At 40.7% G+C, this 15168-nt stretch overlaps 1 protein-coding gene across 3 annotated transcripts in view; it reads right to left on the bottom strand.

Annotated features, from left to right (window-relative positions):
• The window catches only part of dusp8a (dual specificity phosphatase 8a), a 52333-nt gene that overhangs the window by 28097 nt on the left and 9068 nt on the right, over positions 1-15168 (bottom strand). For all 3 annotated transcript variants that reach the window (XM_047346070.1, XM_047346078.1, XM_047346086.1), the window contains exons 2-3: positions 12582-12969; positions 887-1025 (exon numbers count right to left, since the gene is read on the bottom strand). In XM_047346070.1, the coding sequence (XP_047202026.1) occupies positions 887-1025; positions 12582-12818 (376 nt within the window). In that variant the 5' untranslated portion in view covers positions 12819-12969. The remainder of the gene's footprint in view (positions 1-886; positions 1026-12581; positions 12970-15168) is intronic.

Here is a 15168-nt window from a genome sequence, read left to right as displayed (position 1 = left end):
GAAACATTATATAGGGGTGAACCAACCACCCACCCACCTACTTTCCAACCATAAAGCATGCGCTCATTACATCTCTATGACAGTGAATAATTTGGGAGCCTGGTGTTCCTTAAGGCAATTCTCAGCAATCATGAATGACTCATGAAAAAGCACTAATCTCCCAGCAGAAGCAGCAAACTGAGAAGATGAAAAGAATGGGGATGTGGAGCTGAGAGCAGAGATTTACCAAAGCAGCATGCTTTTGCCCATCCCTTTCAAATCCTGCTGGCACAGGCAGATTACACTCTCCATTCTGTATTGACACATTTGGGACAAATTCATAAGCCTCCGACGGCAAATGTGTGAGTGATGCCATCCCTTTAATGCCTGCAGCCATCGCAAATTAAGATAATATTAAGTTAGAAAGCTTATTAAAGCTAGTTATTAGGGTCCTTCTGCGATTAGTGGATACTGTGGCAGGCAGCAGCAATCCAGAGGATTGGAAATTAGCTTTCACATTCCTGCAGTGATGCTGGGTGAGAAGATGTCTCTGGAGAAGCTTAAACATCAAAGACTCATTAGAAAGGCTTTGCATCACAAGGTCACGGTGTTGTACTTTCTGTCACCCTCCTACCTAAGAAAGAGCTGCAAACGTTATACCACTGAGGCAGGAGTAAAAATATGGTTCAGCTGTAACGATGTGAAAAACCCTGCTGTGTCAGTCAGTGACATCTGCTGGCTAAACTGAGCAATGACAACACTGCACCTGTTCGAATAAGATGTGTGCACAAAGGTGGAGATGTTTCTAGATATTAAAAGCTTCTTTTCTTTTGCTCACTTCACCATCATCCCACTTGCTCAGCATAAAACACCCACAAACAGCGATAGCGCAGATGGTCTTGTTTACCGGTGAGCAGGGAGACTTTGTGGAAGGTACCCTCCAACTTTCCCATGAGGATGTGCACAAAACTGTCTTTGGACAGGTGCCCTGCCTCTTTGGAACTCTGGTCGTAAACCACCACTTCCTGCTTCCTGCCCAGCTCCACCTGCACAGAGAATAAACAACACAGAAGAGGTTCGTTGACCATTAATGCAGTCGAAAATATGACAATGATCGAACAAGGAAGTTAGAGCCTGCAAATATGACTGGAATTCTAAACGTCTTTTTACAGTGCAACAAGGATCTAATAAGCAGATGGACCACAAATTATGTCATTCACCTGAATTTTTAGAAATATCCCCTGATAATAAAAGATGATGAAAAGTTTTTTGTCAAGTTATAATCACAAACTTCAATTCACTTTGCTGCGATTCCATGTGACAGACCAACACAACAGATTAAATGATTGTGAAATGGAAGAAAAATGACAAATAGTCAGTCAGTCAGTCATTTTCTACCGCTTATTCCATAGTGGGTCACGGGGAAGCTGGTGCCTATCTCCAGCAGTCTATGGGCGAGAGGCAGGGTACACCCTGGACAGGTCGCCGAAAAATAGTTTTTACAAATAAAAATCTGCAGTGTGATGAGCGTAGTTGGACAAATTATTACTTATGTCCTCCCAAAATCTGGCATTTATGGAAGAGAGGCAAGAAGAAAGTTATTGCAAAAAGAATGCCATAGAAAGTCCTCTCTGCAGATGATCACAAGTCAACACAGCAAGTATGTGAAGGAACGCGTTTTCGGTCAGAGGAGAACAAAACTGAATTATCTGACACTTGTGTGCAAATTTCTACGTGTGCCACAAAATTAACACAGCACATTACTCTGAATATGCTATCCCCATCAGGAAACATGGTGGTGGTAGCATCATGCTGTGGGGATGCATTTTTTCAAGAAAGAAAGAGAAGCTGGTCATTGTTAATGGGAAGTTGGATGGAGCTGAACGCAGAGTAATACTGGAATAAAATCTGTTAGAGGCTACAAAAGACTTGAAACAAAGCAAGAGCATCACCTTGCAACAACCCTAAACACACAATGGAATGATCGGAGTAAAATATGACTTTACAAAGTATTGTCTCAAAGGAGCTGAAGACACATGAACAAAACACTGATCAGATTTTTATTTGTCAAATAATGTTTAAAATCATTTATCCTTTTTCTTCTTTCACATTCATGCACTGCTTTGCATTGATCTAGGATGTGCAAGGTTCAAGGGATATGAATACTTAAAAGGCACTGTAAATGAGCACAGCCTGTGACTGTTTGACTCTCATACGATGTAGCTGAATGAACTCACAAAGCATGACAAAGCATAACAATAAACACTGGCTTGAGGGAGATATGAAGATAAAAGTAGGGTTATAAATAATGCATTACAGCTAAGAAAGGCACATCTCTAAGCTGCTGAGTACGTTCCTTGTTGTCTTGGTGGATAATATCATCATATATCAGCCGTAAAAAAATTATTGCATGATGGAGGGTTTGGATATGGAGTGCATCTGCTGCTGATGTTGGATTATTTTAAAAGGTGAGAAGACACGAGCATGCCCTGAAGTGTTTCTGCGTGTTCAAAAGGATGGGATGGCAGGGGGATGCTGATGAGCACGTGCATGTGACTGCATACAATCCAACCAGGCTCGGTTGTTGCCCCCCTCCCCTCCATCCATGTTGTCAGGCAGCCTTTGGTCACATGACTGTAAGGCAGCGCCTACTGCGGCTATGAATCACCGCATCATCAAACCACCACTGGACAGGAAAGAGGAGGGAACACAGCAAGCTTAAGGGAGGAAGGGATGGAGAAGGCATGGATGCAGGAGGAGAGCGGTAGGGGATGATGGAGATGAGACAAATATAAGACAGGGTGATAAGGCACAATAGAAAAACAGAAGTGGGGAAAAAAGGATTTGTACGACTTTGTGCTAAAAGACATTCTGGTGATGTGCTCCTCTGTGTGCATGAATACATTTCTGCTTATAGAGCAGTCATAGCAGAGACATTTGGATGACAGCCAGGTAGCTGATTCAGACAGAACAAGGTTGATCTGTACAGTTTGGTTAGAAATTGTTTCCTGTTCTCAAAACAAATCTAGTCCAAGACACTCACACTAATGCTAACATGACAGCGTGAAAACCTGATATGATCAGTTAGACTTTTAGTAGATTGAAGATCAGAAATCGGCCACAAAATGTGTAGAAAAAAGACATCATAGGTGATGGCATTCATATTTCAGCAGTCAAATAAATTGGCACTTGTTTAAAAGAGAGTCATAAATACAGAAACATAAATATAATCCTGCAGATTAGGTATGTACTGCGCTTATAGCTTCCAACTTCATTTGTTTACTGCCTACCTGCTCACATTTACACATTTTCCCATAAAAAGGTTCATCTTTCTGTCTGTTTTTCTTTGTTTTATCCTCTATTCACTTTACTAAGCTGGGATAAATTGGGCTAATAACCCCTAATGCGATCAGATCTATTTTGGGTGTCTGATCTCAATTCCTAAGGATTAAGGCCTTTAACTGTATATACATGTACAGTGCAAATGAAAACACACTCATGCTTACACACACACAACTTAACTTCCTATGAGGTGTTGTTTATCAGTTGGACTTAGCTTTATTTCAAGGGTGAAAACATTTAAAGAATGCCTTAGAAGAAATACTGAACAAGGTGTGATCTATTAAAAAAAAATATTGTGCGGAAAAATCATAGGAATAAAATACAATAGAAATTCAGTGTATCACAGCAGTGTAATAGCCAAATAGAACATATTAAGTTCCACATTAAAAATATAAAATAATAAAATAAAAAAGTGAATAATGCTATGTGGAAGAATGGAGATAGATAAGTTACATGTAAAGAACAAACAAACACGAAAACTTGAAAAAAGTTAAACAGTCTAGTCCAGCATACAAAATATTTCTCATATAGAAATAAAACTCAAATTAGTAGAAATCCATCCATGCTTTTTAAAAATGTCATATATGCATGAACTATAACAAAATAAATAACACATATGTTGGTGCATTCAATATAGCTTCTATTTATTAGGGTGTTTGTCTGACAGTGTAGACGGCCGGCTATGACGCACATGGTTCCCTAAATGACATTGGAAAGATACACATCCTGCAAAATGTGACATGGAGGTAGATTTTGGTGCAGTGTTAAGAGGCCAGCGACCTGAGAAAGGGGTTAACGGTTTGACTGCAGCAAAATTACAGATCCCTCTTTCCTCTGCAGTGCTACAGCATTACTGCGAGTCACAATGCTGGCCCAGCCTGCACCGAACTGACGCATGCACTCTGCAGGGACTGTAAACAAGGAATGCCAAAGCAAGAAGGGGAAAACAACAACAAAGAAAAGGAAACTATGGCAGGAAAGGTACCAGAAGGAATGCTGAACGTGAAGAGAAAGAAGTACAGAAAGAACAGAAAGTTATGTTAGCACCCAGGATGCTAGGTTCCTGCAGCATCCAGGCTTCATCTAACAGGAAATGGAGGTTTGCATCACAGCATACACAGATAAGGAGTGGTAACAGAGGAGAGATCATTTTTGTGCTGTTCTTTATGGAGGAAGAGGGTAAAAACAAAATAAAACTGAAAGGAAATTAATGAAGTGGGAGGGTCCCAACACATGTGCATGTTCCAAACTGACCCTGCTTTATGAAGTATGTAATGAGCATGAGTAAACAAAAGATCTGAGGCAAGGCTAAAGTCAAGGTTTGGCATTGCTGTCAAAGCTCCTCAGTAGGGACAGTCCGCACACACCATAAAACACCATAAAACATAGATGATGGGAAACAAAAAATATCCAGAGTTAAAGAAATGTGGCATTAGAATAAGAGCTTGCACAACATAGAGAAACAATAATTCCCCAAGACTGGAGCAGTGCTACTGATCAGAGACGAGGTTACAACAGAGCGTTGAGAGAGATAGAAAGAGAGAGAGAGAGAGAGACATAGACAGAGAGATAGAAAGAGAGAGATACATAGACAGAGAGAGAGAGAGAGAGCTGGTGTGGGACACAATGTTAGTACACATAGTCTAAAAATGGCCCAGCATTCCTGATGCACAGTGTGGAAAAATAAGATGACTGCAGCATGAGCGATCTTCATTTAACAGCAAAATCAAAACTGTGAAGAGTTTAAGGAATACAGAATTACAGCCGTATACATTACTCTTTTTTTATGCTTTTCATGTTTTTACAGTTTAGGTCCAACACATTTAACAGCCTCGATCAATCTAGCTGGGGAAATCCTAAAAGATGCAACGGGAATTGGGTCTGACCGGACCAAATTGTGCTGCTTGTATTGACTTCATTCTTGTGTTGGATATCTAGCCAAAGCCTTTGATCCATCCATCAATCCTTAGACTACAGTTTCATGTTTCTGCATATTAGATTGTTGCTGATTTTACAGTGGAAGATCAAGCTTACAGCCAAAGAGTTGTTAGCAAATTTGATTGCGAAATGTAATCTGAAACAGATCTTTCCCCTAGCAGAGTGGCTGTGGGGGTCATGGGATGTGTTTTGTAGATCTGAAGAAGGCATATGACTGTGTCCCCCAGAGGAATCTTGTGGGGTTTCTGCAGGAATGTTAGGGTGCCAGATAATATTTTATGGGCTATTCAGTCCTTGGATTACCAAAGCAAGAACTGTGTCTGTATTCTTGGCATAAAGTCAAGTTGCTTCCCAGAGTGGACTTGACTCCTCCAGGGCTGCCCCTTGTCACCAACCCTGTTTGTGGTGTTCAGAGAGAGGACCTCATGGCGTACTTGTAGGGTGTCTAGTTTGAGAACCTCAGGGTTTTATCTTTAGTTTTTGCAGGTCATGTGGTTCTGTTGGCAGCTCAGGCCATGACCCAGAGTCTGTGAAAGAAAGACATCTCAGATACAAGTGGCCGAAAGACACTTCTTCCACAGGGTAGCTAGACTCCACCTTAGGGGTAACACGAGGAGCTCAGAGTAGAAAAGATTCAGGATGCCTCCTAGATGCTTTCCTTTGGGAGAATTCCCAGTCACATCCCACTGGTTGAAAACCCCAGGGCAAACCAAAAACGTGCTGGAGGAAATTACATGTATATCACTTGTGGCTTAGAGTTGTGTTGAGATGAATTAGAATGACCTGGAGAATGTTGCTCAGAAGAGAGATTTCCGGGCTTCCCTTCTGTACCTGTTACCTCATCTCAGATAAGTGGAAGACAGATAAGTGGACAGATGTGAACAATAACAACACTTTATATCCACAGGAAGACCCAGGAGAAATCATGGTTACCAAATGTACCAGCTTTATAGACTGTTCAGCCATTGCCTTGTACCCCCATACCCCACCCACACAATCACCTACGTAAAACAGCAGTGTTATTTTTATGCAAAACATTTCTGCATAGGAACATATCAGTACCATCAGACATCTTGGTTCAGAAATCAAAATCAAATCTGAACCTAAACAAAAGTGCATCTCAGTCTGACATTACAGCACATGTACTTAGAACGGTTATTCAGCGGGCAGCACTTTCTCCTTGCATTGCATCTATAAGTTTACGGCCCAGTCATGAATCCTGTTATGTACACCTCGTGCCGGTGACTGGCACTGACAGCTGGCACCGTCATGTTTCATAAAACTGATTTGACGTCTTTAATAAAGAGGGCTAACTGTGCGCAGAAAGACTGAAATACAGATATGAAGACAAAACGGAGCCAAGAAAACGGAATAAATTTGAGCAATTAGATTTTGTTTATATTCTTATATCTAAAAAGAAACTGGATATAAAATATTAATCTCACTTTTAGACGTCTTAGAACATGTTTATGGTAAACAGAGAGTCTCTAAAGCACACAACCATCCAGTGTATGGCCTCATCAAAGCAAACCTGCTACATATCTATTCTGCAGTAATAAAAACATCGTTAGATATAGTATCTTTGAAGTGGGCTGAGGGAACATGTGAATGAAACTTTCAGAAAAAATTCCAGTGTTTGCCCTCTGGGTGATCTGGGAAAGAAAAGGAGTCACCAGCAAAAAGTTATCAGTTTTACTGTTACTGTCAAGCTAAATGACACACAGAAGTCTCATGGGTTGTCCTTTATCTTAAAACTATGTACTGTAGTTACAGGAAAGGTTTGCGTGCAGAACAATGTGATTATGATTATGTTTTCCATGTATAAATGTCTTTGTCCTGCTTAAATAGTAGTTAATAGTAAAAAAGTAGTTCCATCATTTTCCTCTTGATAATTCTTGATTACCCTTGGACTTCCCATCATGTGTCACACCTACCTCCCTTCCCATTTGGGAGGAGGTTAATCACGACATATGGTGTGTGTCATCAGTGGAAACTCTGGTAATCTTCCTCTTTGTGTAAATGCATTAACTGGTCATAGTTATTTTGCAGTGTTTAGCACAGCACTTAGCCAATCCAGTAACTAGGAACACAGACAAGATCATGACTGTACAAAACCCTCTTACAGACATTTTATGAGTAATAAGTTTAAGTCTTATTATCAGAGTATATAACTGTTGTCATTTAGGGTTTCCATTCAGATCCTTGGTACAGCAAACATAAACATGAATGGTGTTGAAGTTGGGACTCAGTGTACTTAAATTTCAAGGAAAAGTGAAAACAACTTGAAACTTAAAGCGGGGAATCTCTCTTTCTTCTTAAAAAGTTTAACCTCCATTATTCCATCAATCCACCCATTGTTTTCTGCTTATTCAAGATCGGGAGGGTAGTCGGTCAAGGAGGAAGACCCAGACATCCCTCTTCCCAGGCAACACTCGGTAGCTCATTCTGGAGTACCTAAAGATGTTCCCAGGCCAGAAAAGATATATGTTCTTCTGAGTTGAAAACCTCCAAGAGGAGGGGCCCAGCAAGCACCCTGATCAGATGATCATATTACCCAAGACTGTCGTCAGTACAGTCGATGCAGAGAATCAGAGGCTCTGCTCTTGGTTTTCTTTTGGCTGATCTGTGAGTGAAATCATCAGAGACCCTGAGTCACTATTAGTCCAACAGAAAGATCAGGTTCATTATCGAAAATCTGGGTGAATCTTTATATTTTTCCATTTAAATGTCCATTATTCCAGTTCTCATACATGCATCATTCATTGTATGCAACATAAATTAAAAAATACTACTATTTTGTTTGTGACTAAAATGACAAAACTATCTTCTGAATCAATTCATTTATTGTCCCTTTGGAATTATTAAAGTATTCATTAATCTCTTTGGTATGGTTTAGCCGATTGACTAAACCTACTGTTTTAGTCAGTCGGTTTAGCCGACTGACGGTCAGTAGGCTAAACCGTCAGATTTTTTGCATCAGCAACAAATGTGCTAAATAATAGGAAACTTTTTAAACTACTGTCCATAAAATAAATGGATTATTCATGGCTCAACACAGGAAAAATGAACTAATTTGTCACTAAAGGTAGGTCACTGAATTTAGCCTCCCCCTTCCAAACATCTGAGCTGCAGGAGTAGTGAAAACCTCTTGTCCATCTGTCAGATTGCCTGGCTGGTTGCCCCATTACAGCCAGAGATTATCTAAGAAGGTATGTAGAGATATGATGGGACAGGTAGAAGAAAATAAGACACAATTTTAATAGCTGCAGTGCTGGTCAAACATATTCATTCAGTTCAGTTAACTTAAGAATCAAGAGCTCCAATGAAAGAGGGTGAGTTCAGCGCCTTGGGGGAAGGAGCCTATTAGTTCTCAATGGGATGTGAGGCGAGAGGTGGCCAGGCAGAAGGCGGAGGCTGCAGCCCATCCTTGAATACCCCTCAATGCTGCTCTCCCGCTTCCTGCATTCACTTCCTGAACAAAGAGCCACAATAGTGTCCTTTGCTGTCTTGGCTGGCTGAGACAGCTCCTTGCGATGCTCAGAGACATGTGAGGGCAAGCGAGGATTTTGTGTACGTGTGTGTGTATTTGTGTGTGAGGGCTTAGCTGGCTGCAACGCCACACAACTAGCCTGCACGTGCCCAACCTGTGGCCTGCCACTGGACAAACAAAAAAATGATGTCATGCTTAGCCTATAACAAAAGAGTCTGGTTCTGTCAGTCCCGCCCTGCTCACCCGGCTAGTTCCAGCCTTATCCAGATTTAGCATTAATCACAAGCCTTATCCTCTTAACTGGGGGGGGGGGGGGGGGGGGGGGGGGGGTGGATAATAACAAACCAGCCATGGGGCAACTCTGGACAGGGAGAGGAAATAAGCTGTGAAGGAATGGGTCAGTGTTGGGAGGCTGCGGACTATAGCTGAAAGAGAGAGACAGAGCTGTCATGCGACTGAAAGCGAGAGAAAGGAGGAACCATGGCTCCGTGGGGTGCCACAGTGTGACATCTGCCGAGCACGCGGCCTCACACAGAGATGAACCCAACAGACTTGACATAGAAACCCACTCAAGCTGGGAGCAGAGAAATGAAACTCAAACTCTGACAGAATCAAAAGATATCCGACGTCACACCTCTGCAGCTGCAGAGCGTTTCACTCCTTCAGGTCTTTCCGTCTGGCTCTCTTTGTAGTTGCTTTTCCTGTCTATGAAATGCATCTTCACAAGCCAAAATAGTGCAGTTATCAGAGAAGCATCTGTTGGTCTAGATGAGTCAAACCCTCTGAGCTGCAGGATTTTCCATCTGGCCTTCAGGGCAAAGACAAACCGTAATTGAGGAAGACGTAAACCAAGAGCTGCTGCAGAAGCTCAATTGACATGAATGTTATATAATGTTGATGTTGGGGCAATTGCAGAAACGTATAATAACATGCTTTATCTATTCTAAAAACATGTTTGATTGGTGTTTGGATCTTTTCCCCATCCCGACACATAATTATCTCCACTTTTAATCACTTTCAATTTATTCGAATATTCAGGAACAATTCACGGACCACCAACATGCAAACCTTTCATAAACTGGAAGATGCTGGAACGCCAGTGCCCCCATCCCTGTCCCCTATGAAAATATTTTAACATGGACTTAGAGGGTGCTGACCAATAAGCACATTTCTGGACAAAAATGAACAGCTTCAAGCTTGTCTGAAATCCATTACTGCCCACAAAGACAGGCCAAAAGCTTTCTGGAGAAAGGATTTATGGTCATTAGAGACAAAGATTGAGCTTTTCGGACACAATGACAAGAGCAATGTTTGAAGAAGTCAAGTTGAGGCTTTAAAGGATAAAAACACTTTGCTAATTGTCAGGCATGGTGGTGGTAGTATCATAGCAAGGGTCTGCATCACTGCCAGTGGTCCTGGTGCATTATAGGAGGACTACCTCCAAATAGTTCAATTCAAACCAAACTAGCAGCTGGATGGCTGAAAACTGGTAATGGAAAAGACATAGCAGGGTAAGACTAAGCTTCCAGAACGGCCCTGGCCTCAACTCTGTCGGCATTTTAAGCATTATACTATAGGTTTGTCCCAGGAAACAAACAAATTAAAATGACCTCGGCCATTTCTAACAAAAAAGGATACATATCCAAATATTAGTGGGGATACAAAAGTATAGATTTGAGCCTGTATGTATAACTTTGACCCCGTAAGGATAAAAGAAAATACACAGTAAATTCAAACTTGTGCACTCAAACCGATTGGTTTTTAAAATCCTTGAAGTTGTTTGATGTAAAATAATCCCACCCCGAAAAAAGAACAGTAGAAATGTACTAAAGGTAACATAATATTCACACCTACACTTCAAGCATGATTTAACAATTTACAAAAGCCTTGAAGAATATTTAGAAATGAGTAAATCAAAATATAGATATGTTTTTATTTCAGGCAGAAATGGCAAATTGTTAATATTTATCTTTTAATAATGAATTATGTCAATCATGCAGAAAAATAATCAGAATAATCTAATCTATTTATCAAAAATAGCATCTGGAAAAGTAAAGTGTAATATTGAGTGAGGGGGAAAAACAAATTAACATCTCCACTAATACCCATTATTTGACCTTTGGTCAATAAGTGTTTTTAGAGATGCAAATCTGTATTACAGCCACAAATCCAAGAAACACATATACTGTCTATGGATCATGTCATAATTATGTTTTACACAACCAAATACAGGTCTTACAGATCTGCTCCTGGCAACACAAGTGTAAAACAACAAAAAAGCAACAGCAGCATTGGAAGGTGCCACACCTTCAAACACAAATTACATCACCTGTTTAAACTGCTGGGTGTAACCATCTTAAAAACCTAAAAATAACACAAGGAACCAGGAAGAATACATTCTGAATTTGCCTTTAGTAGCTTGACATCATGTTTAATAAGTCCTGTTAGGTTGCTGTGAGATACGTTCAAACACAAACTATACGAAGAGACCAAACAAGCTTCCCACCCCACCTCTCCATGCCATGGTTTCCCCTGTCAAACTTCCTTCGGTTTCACAAGCAGACTGAAAATACATTGGTTGGCGTGCCATGGGTGGACAGGCCATGGAAAAAAAAGACGAAGAAGAAGTCATGGAAAACGAGAGGATTCAATTTCAGGGCCACTGATAAGTAATAAACACACAGTAAGCCTGCCTGCCAAGTATAGCCCCCACCCCACCCACCCCATGGATTTGATGAAGGCTTGCAGAGAGGAGCATGATCCAGAACCTCACTAAGATCTGAAAACCTGCAGAGATGCTTCTTAGTTAGTTAGGTCTAGTTTAACAACATTTCAAGAACCTCTGAGTCAAGAAAACCTTGTGGTTGGTGCAGATGAAGTACAAAAACAAGCATGATTAATCTGATGACAAGCACATCTTAAAGGAGACAACAATCCTTAAAAACAGTGCATTCCTTCTGCAGATGCTCAACTATAATTTAACTACAGCTTTTCCAACTCTTCTTTCATCATAAATCTGGCTGCTAAAGCAAAAAAGCAAAAAAAAAGTCTAGTATTGCAGGACAATAAACTGTTGAAAAGTTGAATTTTAATAATGATGCATCAATCAATTGACCAGATATAGGAACTGGAAAATCTTCCTTTAATCCGCTCTTATTGGTAATTGGAAAACTTCAGGTTGTTTATCTATTGTCACCATTTCTGGTCAATAAAGGCTTGAGCTGCAGCTGGCATCCTTGGATGCACTTAATATGGGTTTGAATAATTATCACGACATATGTTTAGATTCATAAATGGGAATGATCTTCTAATTCCTTAATTTTCTGACTGAAAACTACAACCTCTATCAAAGAATGTGCTACAAATTTGTTTGTTTTCATGTGTCCTCTGAAACAATAAAAATTTGATCAATCACAAATTATTGGCAGGTCAGACCTCAAAGAAAACCAGAAATTTGGTATCTGCCCAGAGAGGCCCATCATTGCATCTCTAAATCTAACTGAATGGTGCTGGTTTAAATATGACTTGCACATATTACTGTGTTAAAATTTGATGAACTGCTTCATCACGTCTGAGCCATTAACAGCTTTTTAAGAGGTAATAAAAAGAAAATATCACCTTTCAGTGAAAAACAACACAGGGACATCAGCACCACTATGTAGCTTCTATAAACTGAAACCAGCAGGACGCGTGGGAAACTACATCTCTGGATCCATACACCAGCACCTTTACGTCTCAGCAGTTTCGCCCTCATCTACAAGTTTGAACTAGCTAGAGACTGCCAAGAAGCTTCCTAATCTGTGGCATCAGCTGTCGTGCAGCTTTAACTCACCTTCACTTTGCCATTGGGCTGCAGCAGCTCGGTGACGGACACCTTGTCCTGCTGCAGTCGCCTCTTCACCAGCTTGGAGTAGCAGACGTTGACCGCACCTTGCACGTGTGACGCGTTGTAATCAGAAAAGGTCCTGCTGTCGATCACCAGCAGGCGGCCCGTCCCTCTCTGGATGAGGCTCGCCAGGCGCTTGATGTCCATGGCGCTCCGCTTGTTGGGACCTTTCTCGCCTGCCATGATGTTAGGAAGGTCTGAGCGGTTGTGAGGGATGGGGTTAGAATGGAAAAGGAGGGACACTGAGGGGGAACGATGACGGTAAAGATGGGAAGAGGGAGAGGTCAGTGGAAGGAGGTCACCACCAGAGTGAGCGCCAAGAGATCCATGGTGCCTATGAAGGAGGAAATAAAGGCAATAAATATGAGGAAAAATTGTTTATCATGGTGCAATTACTGATGAACAGTCACAAATAGAAGAGGCTAATGACCTGATAATCATAAAAATTGGAAGTCTGTCCTCATTTTGAGCGTATGTCCAATATATTAAATAAAAATCTGTGAGCAGCTCCAAAGTGACAAAGATGTCTCTTTTACGCATACATTTCCATTCCCAGGTGTAAATTCGAATCTATTTTTATATCCTTTCTATCATCTTTTATTAGCACTCTTTGAACCTCTCGATTACAAAAATAACCACAATGCTAAACATGAGTGTAAGTTATTTAAAGACTTAAAAGCCAACAGGATCACTTTTCAGTGCCGGGATATAAAGGAACATCACACTTCAAAATAAAGAAAAAACCCACAAACCTAATTTAGACTTTCAAAACAATGAGTGTATGAGTGTGAGTTTGGTGGCTGCTGATCCCAGGTCTCCTCTGCAGCAGCTCATGAAACAGGAAACTGAGAGTCTGAGATAAATAAAGCTGGGGGAATTCAGAGAGCAGGTCTGGACACAGGCAAACGACCTGTGTGACATCCTCCGAGTGTGTGTGTGTGTGTGTGTGTGTGTGTGTGTGGGTGAAAGACTTCCATAAACCTGATGTACTGCCTCCTCCTATCCATCACGTCAAACTCACCATCACGCTTACACATTTTACATGAGACATGCAGTAATTCATCATGTCTGCATTTATGTGATTAGCAGTGTGTGCAAGCTAGTCTATGCACATGACTATAATAAACCCAAAGTATGATTTGTTAAGGTTAATATAGAGTAAAGAAGATCATTTCTTCAGTCAACCAAGTGTTGCGCGACAAGTTCAGAATGTGAATGGTGCCGCTTTGTTTTATTTATCTACACGCACATGGTGTGATGAAAAATTAATGAGCTCAGTTTCATTTACCTCAAAGTCTAAATGGGGCTTTAAAAGGGAAAGTGCAGGAGACAGAGTTGTGGAAAAAGATAAGGAATGGGAAGAAAAATAAACACACACTGAAACTAGAAAAGACATCCTTTTAACAATAAAACGCGCAACAAATAGGAAGTTAACGGCTAAAACAACAAGGAACTGTCTTCATTTGTCTGATAATAGGTTAGGACAAATGAAAACATTCAGACAGTTCTGCTATTCAACCTTTAACATGTATTCACGACAGAGGAGATAGAGAATATGATTTAGTGTAGAAACTCAACCAGTTCAAGGTGAACGAGAGGATATTCGTAGAAATAAACTAGGTAACAACAAAGACTGAGAATTTGAATTAAAATAAATGAGTGAGAGCTATATTAAAATAAAATCATTTAAATCCCCACTTGCTGATACCTTTATGTATCAGTTATGTTTTTTCACATTTTTTCTCCTTACAACTACAGGTCCTTCTCAAAATATTAGCATATTGTGATAAAGTTCATTATTTTCCATAATGTCATGATGAAAATTTAACATTCATATATTTTAGATTCATTGCCCACTAACTGAAATATTTCAGGTCTTTTATTGTCTTAATACGGATGATTTTGGCATACAGCTCATGAAAACCCAAAATTCCTATCTCACAAAATTAGCATATTTCATCCGACCAATAAAAGAAAAGTGTTTTTAATACAAAAAACGTCAACCTTCAAATAATCATGTACAGTTATGCACTCAATACTTGGTCAGGAATCCTTTTGCAGAAATGACTGCTTCAATGCGGCGTGGCATGGAGGCAATCAGCCTGTGGCACTGCTGAGGTCTTATGGAGGCCCAGGATGCTTCGATAGCGGCCTTTAGCTCATCCAGAGTGTTGGGTCTTGAGTCTCTCAACGTTCTCTTCACAATATCCCACAGATTCTCTATGGGGTTCAGGTCAGGAGAGTTGGCAGGCCAATTGAGCACAGTGATACCATGGTCAGTAAACCATTTACCAGTGGTTTTGGCACTGTGAGCAGGTGCCAGGTCGTGCTGAAAAATGAAATCTTCATTTCCATAAAGCTTTTCAGCAGATGTAAGCATGAAGTGCTCCAAAATCTCCTGATAGCTAGCTGCATTGACCCTGCCCTTGATAAAACACAGTGGACCAATACCAGCAGCTGACACGGCACCCCAGACCATCACTGACTGTGGGTACTTGACACTGGACTTCTGGCATTTTGGCATTTCCTTCTC

The sequence above is a fragment of the Girardinichthys multiradiatus genome, chromosome 2, assembly GCF_021462225.1.
Source record: "Girardinichthys multiradiatus isolate DD_20200921_A chromosome 2, DD_fGirMul_XY1, whole genome shotgun sequence".
NCBI lineage: Eukaryota > Metazoa > Chordata > Actinopteri > Cyprinodontiformes > Goodeidae > Girardinichthys > Girardinichthys multiradiatus.
This window is presented reverse-complemented; position numbering and strand designations above follow the sequence as displayed.